The sequence below is a fragment of the Momordica charantia genome (assembly GCF_013281855.1).
Source record: "Momordica charantia cultivar OHB3-1 chromosome 7 unlocalized genomic scaffold, Mcharantia_2.0 BLBB01000007.1, whole genome shotgun sequence".
NCBI lineage: Eukaryota > Viridiplantae > Streptophyta > Magnoliopsida > Cucurbitales > Cucurbitaceae > Momordica > Momordica charantia.
In genome coordinates this window covers 16,786,995-16,795,887 of record NW_028275165.1, presented here as the reverse complement: position 1 = coordinate 16,795,887, position 8,893 = coordinate 16,786,995, and the positions used below count along the sequence as shown (strand labels likewise).

The 8,893-nt window shown below is 35.6% G+C and overlaps 1 protein-coding gene across 2 annotated transcripts; it reads left to right on the top strand.

The window, feature by feature from the left end:
- Positions 1–1,517: 1,517 nt before the first annotated feature.
- On the top strand, positions 1,518–8,535 carry LOC111018766 (SNF1-related protein kinase catalytic subunit alpha KIN10). 2 transcript variants are annotated; one of them, XM_088126644.1, is made up of 12 exons: positions 1,518–1,676; positions 1,868–1,951; positions 3,894–4,090; positions 4,333–4,517; positions 4,615–4,797; positions 4,892–5,023; positions 5,411–5,596; positions 6,656–6,745; positions 6,840–6,923; positions 7,245–7,385; positions 7,647–7,892; positions 8,131–8,535. In XM_088126644.1, the coding sequence occupies exons 3-12, from the start codon at positions 3,898–3,900 to the stop codon at positions 8,242–8,244; spliced, it is 1,554 nt and encodes a 517-aa protein (XP_087982770.1). In that variant the 5' UTR covers positions 1,518–1,676; positions 1,868–1,951; positions 3,894–3,897; the 3' UTR covers positions 8,245–8,535. The 2 variants fall into 2 exon arrangements, with proteins under 2 accessions (XP_087982770.1, XP_087982769.1); XM_088126643.1 differs by having other exon boundaries at positions 1,603–1,676; positions 3,889–4,090.
- The last annotated feature ends 358 nt before the right edge of the window (positions 8,536–8,893 follow it).

Below are 8,893 nucleotides of genomic sequence, written 5' to 3'. Positions count from 1 at the left end.
GGAGATTAGCGGGACTACCACCCATAAGTAGAGGACTTCACTCCACGATCAGGTACGATGATTTCTGACCTCGAACTAAATTGGGAATCCGACCTATACTGACTTGATCGTGGGAGTGCACACCTTTTTGTGCAGGTCCGCCCAAGTATTCAGATCGGTCCGGAGGCCGAGTTCGAGCTGCAATCTGAAATACACTGTTGTGCATATCCTTGCATAAACACTGTTTTTGAAAAACTAAAAACAACACACGAAATGGTTATCGAGCCCTTAAATTTTAAAATAAACTACAATTTTAAAAATAATTAGATCCGATGGAACCTTGGTACTAAAAACAAATGTCTCCCTTTTCCATGTTTGTAGCATTCTCTGTAACTTAATAGTGTTGAGTCATTGATCTCCAACTTGTCAATCACTCACAATTTATTTTTTTCTTTGCCAACCTCTCATTCCTTGGTCACTTTTGATAGGCAGAATGACAATTTGGATGAAAATTCACTTTTTTGCTTATGACATTTAGACTTAGTTCTAAGTCTCCACATAACAATTTCTCATCAAGTCATTGTTCTCTAATTTTGTATTAAATTTATGGGGAAGGTATCATTATATTTAAATTTTTTGACGATAAATTTAATATAAATTTTTAATGCTTAATTAGTTAAATTAATTTATTTTAAAAACAGATTTTTGTTTTGTTTTGTTTTAAGATTTTGTTAGATTTTTTAGTTGAATTTTGTTTATAATAAAATATTAAGTTGCAGATGGCGAGGCCAAGAAGTAGCCAGCTGACTGTCTTCTTCTATTCGGCCTTTCTTTGTTGTGTGAATAAGGTATTAGGTATGACCATTATGGGCGGGTCGTAATATGTCGTTGGTCAAAAATTTGGACCAATTGCAAATCATCACCATCTTGCCCCCTTCCATCTGATGATGGGCTATTAAATAAGTGTTACCTAGGTTCCGGGCGTAGGTCGCGACCACATATTTTTTCCTAGCAAAAAAAATCAAAAGGGTCCTGATCGTCGACATGTAGCTAACATCTCGTTTAAAAGATATCTTGAAAATACAAATACTAAAATGAATAAAAGCTGCGAACATATAAACTAAAATAAACGACCAAAATAATTGGAAGCTAATATTTAAATTAGAGTATAAAAAAACCTCTTTTTCTTTCTTGTTTGTATTTGTAAAAAATATAAAAGGACTCGAAAGGATCTAGATTGATAATAAAATCATTTTAATAGTGATCGTTTACATGAAGGATATTACAAAATATAAAAAATATCACTTGTCATATATATATATAGAAGATATTAATATTAATTATTTTTTACGATATTAATATTAATTATTTTTAATTTATTTAAAAAATGCGAAAAACTTGATTGTTAATTTAAATACTTTTTTACGAATTTTTTTTTTATTTTTATAACACATCTATTCGACATTTTTGTAAAACTGAGAGAGCGTTTTTTTTTTTCATGAGAACAAAAATGAAAAGTAATTAAAGGAAAGATTTCGAAAGAAACAAAGAAAAAGAGTCTCTCTCTCTCTCTTCGAATCCACTCCTCAGGTCGTTGCTCCCGACATCCATCGCCACGCACCGTTGCCCTCTCTCCCACCCTTCACTCGCACCTCCCATTCCTCAGATCCACACTCTCCAATCGTCTCCACTCGCAGGTTTTCGTCTCCTCTCTCCCAACGCATCACTCGCGCCATGCTTGATTCCCTATTCAGAGAGATTCACAACGCTGTTTCTCGCTCAATTTCTCGTTCTTATTCGGCTTTTTTTGTTTGTTCTGTCATCTGAGCCGAATTTCTGCCGCTGATTCTCTCCTCTGTTTGTTTGATGCCTCTATTTCACTTTTCAGGTGCCAATTTGCTGATTTCGGAACCGTTTTGTTTCGATCTCTGTCGGGTGCCCTTCGTTTAATCCCCCAGGACTCTTTCTCGAGGTTCGTGTTGTGATTTTTTTTTGGCTTGATTTTGATCTGTCTGGATGATTTCTGCTGGATTGCGTCGTTGGGGTTTTTCTTCCGATTTTTTTCTCGAGATTTTTTTTTTGTTTTTTTCTTGTCCAGATAATTTGTGCTGAATTTGGGAATTTTTGGTGTTTGGAGTGTGTTAAAATAGCAGAAAGCTACGTGTGCTGGATTTGGGAATTTGTAATGTTATGCTTATTTGCTTCTATAGTTCTATCCGTTTCGATGACCTAGTCTGAAATTTGAAGGGTAATTGACTATATCTTTTTTGTGTTTGTGGCAAGTGGAGTTATGGGAAGTAGCGGAAGTGGGTGCAATGATTTTTATTTGTTTGTTTTTTGGATAGGAAATCTGAAAATATACGGTTACTCAACTAAACGAGTGACTACAATAGATTACGAAACAGTCTTTCCTTATGGCCGCAGAGAATAGACTACATGCTTCGCCCTGATTATCAAAGGTACGGAAGAAGTATGAAAATATTTAGAGAGAGAACACCAAAGAGAAGCTAAGAAACTAACCTGCCCAAAAAAGTTCTTATATTCCTTTCTATCTATAATATCCACAATAAAGCTATAATTGTTTTTATCCAAAGAATTCTGGCTTTTCTTTTTGAAGTTGGAATTCGAGATTCCACCCTTGAAAGGGATTCTTTATGGCATGCGGTGGTCTATAGTAAATATGGTTTGGATGAGTTTTGGTGGTTTACCTTAACTCGTAACATAAATAGAAGGATTGCCCTTGGAATTTTGTGGTCAAATGAAAGAGAACATATCCGGATTCCCTAACCATAAAATTGGGTATGGGAGAAATATTGGTTTCTAGTTAACCATTGCGCAGCTTATAAACCTCTGAAAATTGTCTTCCCTTGACTATACTCAATTTCATACTCTAAAACATGGCTATGAGTAATCTATAGGATGAAGGAGAAGGGAAGTGGAAGCTTTTCTTTTGGAGGCCTTTGAAAGAAAGGAAAATCGAGGAGTTTACCAACCTCGGCATCCTTCTGGGGAAGCAGAAAATAAATAACCTCTCCTATCGCCTACTTTGGACACTACACAAATCTGGAATGTACACTTGCAGTTTGGCCTTCTATTTTCTTACTGATAGAACGCATTTATGGATTAGAATCTCTATAAATGCATCTGAATTTCTGGGGTTCCAAAGAAGATTAGGTTGTTCTGTTGGAATTTGTTTCTGGGAGGCCTCAACATGGCAGGAATCATAGGGGACATCCTTGCATCAGTTCATTGGTTTGTTTCTGCATATGTCAGAGAAGAAGGGAGAATCCCGATAATCTTTTCCTACATTTTATTTTTGCATAAGCCCTTGAGTTTTCTCTTTTACTAAATTTCAATTTGGTCGGGTCATCGGGTGCTTCCCTCAAAAGGCCTCCACGGCTTGGAGCAACTTCTTGGCCATCTGTTTTTTAAGAGAAAGAAGAGTTATGTGCTATCGAAGGGAGTTGCTTGGGAAGAAACTTTAGAACCTTTAAAGAGATTTTTTGAGAGATCAAATAAGTTTAGGATAACATACATTTTGAAGTTTCATCATGGAGATTTCTTCTTTTAATAAATGATGTTATTTTCCTTTCCTATAGAAGTTGTTAATTTTAGTGGTTTTGGAATATATGTTCATACTTCATACCATACCCTTAATTTGTACCAAGTTTAGAGTGTTTCTTAACTCCCTTGGATTGGGAGATGCCTGTGTCCTCTTTTGTATGTTTCATCATGATGTTAGTGGAATATCCCCGTTTCCTACCATGAAGAAAAAATGATAGTGATTCCATTCCATTTCTGTCTCATTTGCAAATAACTCGATGCTATTGTATTCTCATCACCTATGGAGGAGAGTTTCTTATTTCTTCATTGTTGATCTCACTTTCTAATTTTTAACCATTATTGTAGATTAGTCAAATGGATGGACCAACTGGCCGTGGCGGCGGCGGCGGCATGGATATGAATTTACCGAACTATAAGCTTGGGAAAACCCTCGGCATTGGTTCATTTGGGAAAGTAAAAATTGCAGAGCATGCTTTAACTGGTCATAAAGTTGCTATTAAGATCCTTAACCGCAAGAAGATTAAAAACTTGGACATGGAAGAAAAAGGTTTGACTCTTTCTTGAATTGTGGGAACTCTTCATCTTTAAACAATATCATCAAATTCAAGTCTTGTCATCATGATTTTTATCATTTAGATCCCAAAACAGGTGTTAATGGGATTTTTTGGATTTCCAAAATTAGTTTCCATTTACCCGTTTTACATGATGAATGCGTTATCTTTTTGATGAAGTTGGTTTTGGGTCTGGGAAGAGGCTTACACATTTTTTCTTGCAAAAATATTGGTGCAGTGAGAAGAGAGATTAAAATATTGAGATTGTTTATGCATCCCCACATCATACGGCTCTATGAGGTTATAGAAACTCCATTGGACATTTATGTCGTGATGGAGTATGTAAAATCTGGAGAACTATTCGACTATATTGTAGAAAAGGGAAGGTTGCAGGAAGATGAAGCTCGTAATTTTTTCCAACAGGTATGTTGCAATTGTAATTTTAAAACATTGTTTGCAACTTGCAATTCGTATTATCTTCCATCTGAGTTATGTCTGGGAACCCACTTTCATGAAACAGATAATCTCTGGTGTGGAGTACTGCCATAGGAATATGGTTGTTCACAGAGATCTTAAGCCTGAAAATTTGCTTTTAGACTCCAAATGTAATGTGAAGATTGCTGATTTTGGTTTAAGCAATATAATGCGCGACGGTCACTTTCTGAAGACAAGTTGTGGAAGTCCCAATTATGCTGCCCCGGAGGTATGTTTCTAGGGCAGTGAACTCCCTAGGAACAGTTGCCATTTTGTTGAGTTTCAATTTAACAATCATATGACTTGTATGTTTTAATATTTAGGTTATCTCCGGGAAATTATATGCTGGACCTGAAGTAGATGTGTGGAGTTGTGGTGTAATTTTGTATGCTCTTCTATGTGGCACTCTTCCTTTTGATGATGAAAACATTCCCAACCTTTTCAAGAAAATAAAGGTATTTCTAGTTTATTTCCATTAGCTTAATTTCTGTTATGGCTGGAATAGATTTTCCTGGAAACCGTTTGAGCTTAAGCTTTTTACCTTTTAATGGGAATATTTGCAGATATGGTCTGATTATTTTCTGCTTTTCAAGTATTACATCTTCCTTCCATAATTTATTAGGATTATTGTTAGTATCCTAGCTGAGGGTCCTCAAGGGGCATTGACTAAATATTGGTTTAGTTGGAGTTTTGCTTCTTCTGATCAAGTTGTCACTATTACACCTATTTAATTTAATGTATATACGTCGCATTTAAGTCGTACTGTCTGGAACTAGTTTTAACTCTTAACTTTTAAGTGATGATGAAGACTCTAAACCTTAACTAAATTTGCTGCTCATTAGGGTGGAATCTATACTCTTCCAAGTCATTTATCATCTGGTGCTAGAGAACTGATTCCTAGTATGCTGGTGGTTGACCCAATGAAGCGCATCACAATCCCTGAGATTCGACAGCACCCATGGTTTCAAGCTCATCTTCCACGCTATCTAGCTGTGCCTCCACCTGATACAATGCAACAAGCAAAAAAGGTTCAGTGATCCCCCAGTGCATGCCCATGTTGTGGCACCTCAAAATTTATTTTTAATAAAAAATTAAGAAATGTTATTAGAAACCCTCATATCTCCAATTAAGCTCTTACAAAGGCTCTCATTTCTTAAAATTTTCATTATCTTGTTCATAATGCTATATTTTGTCATATATATATAATATACATACATATATATATATATATATATATAATAATTTAGAATTGTGTGTCTAGCATATCTTTGTGTTTGACACTTAGGCTCTTCTGCTTTAGTGCACATGCTTTCAAAGACACTGGATTCTACTTCTCATTATACAACTGCCCTTTTTAATGATGTTAGACCATTTATTTGTTCATAGATTATTCTCGTGCCAATTCCTGGTTCATTAGTGTTTAGGTCTGAATGTCTTCCTTTATATAGGCGAAGTTTAAGAATTTGCTTTATTCTTCTTCATTGTTGTTCTCACTTAAAATTGAGTTTGGTTGATAAAATATTTCTCAACCTCAGACGCATTTGATAACTTCTCTTTTTTATGGTAAAATAAGTTTGTCTATTACTAGTTTCTTTTATATGTATTTATGGTTTAAAGACATCTTTGAAATAATAACCAAATTTATAAATTTTTTAAAATTATGGCTTGTTTGGAAGTAATGTTTAAAACTAGTTTACATTATTTAAAATTTAATACAATTTTTATGTAGAAATTGGTTGGATGGTTTTTTGAAACAGTGTCATTCTATTGCTTTCTCATGTTTTCTTTGATTTTTGTAATAATATACTGTTCATATATCATTTAGGATTCAAGCCAATGACCTATGAAAAAGGTTATTGATGTTTTAACAAATGGTTATTACTTGGAAATTATTAGCTGGCTGTTGGATGGTATCGTAAGAATATGACAAACAATAGAACCAAATAATTACCCAATTTACTCGAACCTATTCTACTTCACAGGATAAATGAGTACTTTTCTAGTCTTGCAATATAAATTATAAATTCTTAATTGTTAGTTTTTATTGTCCAAGCAATTAATCTTTTTCCTTGATTTTCTTCCGGCAGATTGACGAGGACATTCTTCAGGAGGTTGTGAAGATGGGATTTGACAGGAATCAACTGGTGGAGTCTCTCCGTAACCGAATTCAAAATGAGGTGCATTATTACTAAGACGTATTTTCTTCAAAAGTTTGAAATTCTTCTTTGCTATCCGCCACTGATGGTCCTTGTGATTGAAAATATATTTCAGGCCACTGTTGCCTATTATTTGTTGCTGGACAACCGGTTTCGTGTTTCTAGTGGTTACCTTGGAGCCGAGTTTCAGGAGACTATGGTATTCTTGTTTTTTGTTTTAGTTCTAGTCTGATAAAACTTCTCATGCGTTTCCTTTTCATACTATTAGAAAGTCTCTTTCACCCTCCAAAATGTATCTTGATTATTCTAATGATTTCCTCGTTGAGTGGTAAAAGAGAAAAAAGTTTGGGAAAATTTTGGGCTCATATCTTGTGATGTATTTTCTTTTTGGTGGTTTGATTGTTGTACAAAGTTGAAAATTTTCTTCCATTTTGTTTTATTAAGTATTATATTTGCTCTATTTTCATTTTGTTAATATTTGTGTAGTCCAACATATGTCGTTTTATTCATTGTTTGGCAGGAAACAGGTTTCAACCGTATGCACCCTAGTGATGCTACCAGTCCTGCTGTAGGACACCGTCTTCCTGGATATATGGATTATCAAGGAATGGGCTTAAGATCGCAGTTTCCTGTTGAGAGGAAGTGGGCTCTGGGGTTACAGGTTGGTTGCTTTGTTTCAAGCCGTACGGAGCATAAACTTCGAATGATGTATTCTTGCTTTTTCTGTATTGTTGGAAATGGATCTACATTTCATGCTTTTGTTTTCTTTTTATGGATGCTTATAAGTTTCCCATTTCTTTCATTGGCTCCATGCGCACTCTTTATTTATTTATTTCTTATGTTGTTAATTTGCCGAGTAACTTAGAAGTTTGTGCCGCTTAATAATTGGATTATGATTGTACTCTTTGCTCTTATTGGGCAGTCTCGAGCTCATCCCCGTGAAATTATGACCGAAGTCCTTAAAGCCCTACGAGAGCTCAATGTGGCTTGGAAGAAGATTGGGCACTACAATATGAAATGCAGGTGGTTACCTGGAATTCCCGGCCATCATGAAGGCATGATTAACAACACTGCTGTGCATAGTAATCATTACTTTGGGGACGAGTCTACGATCATCGAAAATGATGGTGTTGTAAAATCACCAAATGTTATTAAGTTCGAAGTTCAGGTATTTTTCTTTCTGTTGCGTCATTTGAATAATGTACCATTTTTTCATCCCTTTCCCCTCTACCCACAATGCCTGCAGCAGAGACTTGAACCATTTCTTCGAGTTGTTTCATTAAAGAGTCACTGATTGCTATCTTATGTTTAATATAGAACATAATGTTGGGGCTGAATAACGTCACTTTCTCGATAATAATCTCAAGCATCATGCTCATTTATTTTTGCATCGGTTTTGTTGTCAGCTCTACAAAACACGAGAAGAGAAGTATTTGCTTGATCTACAGAGGGTTCAAGGCCCCCAGTTTCTTTTCCTGGACCTTTGTGCCGCCTTCCTTGCCCAGCTCCGAGTCCTCTAAAAAGCACATAATTTTAACTCAATGGGACGACGAGCCTTGTGAATGAAGATTTCACATGCATTACTTATTTATAATGATCTCACAGAATCTTAGTTCTCCCTCCTCTCCCCCTCCCACTTTTAGATGGATAGTTCAGCCTTGTGTAAATCTGATTTTCGGTAGTAGAAGTTGTCGATCTCGGCGTCCAATATTGGTTGGTGATGCCCGTTGCCCTTCCCCTTCATTACCAAGAAAAATCTATTTAACTTCTTACCAAGTGTTGTAATTTAAAGACATTCTCTGTGTTTCACACCTCTCTCTCTTGCAGTTGCTCTCAGCTGTTGTGTTCTCTTCTTCACTATCCCGAAATCCTCTCTTTTTGGTAAGTCTCACTGAAACTCAAACTTGAAGTTCTTTTCATGTTTTCTGGTTGTTGAAATGATGGAATCCTCTGATGGGTTTTTTCTCGAGGAAAACTGGTAGTTGAAAAATGCTACTACGGGTTTACAACGATTGTCTTGGTAAGATACGACGACTTATTTTGATAGAATATTAGGCTCGTATTAATTGATTCTGATGAAGCTCAAAGGTTATTGCTCTCAAGTGGAAAATAGTGAAACATGAAGAAAGTAGAGAGCGTTTTAGAGATGAAAGAGAACTCGAAAAAGGG

Coding starts and splice junctions, on each gene's coding strand:
- LOC111018766 (XM_088126644.1), top strand. CDS start 3,898: ATGGATGGACCAACTGGCCGTGGCGGCGGCGGCGGCATGGATATGAAT. Junction 4,091..4,332: donor CTTGGACATGGAAGAAAAAG/GTTTGACTCTTT, acceptor ATATTGGTGCAG/TGAGAAGAGAGATTAAAATA. Junction 7,386..7,646: donor AGTGGGCTCTGGGGTTACAG/GTTGGTTGCTTT, acceptor CTTATTGGGCAG/TCTCGAGCTCATCCCCGTGA.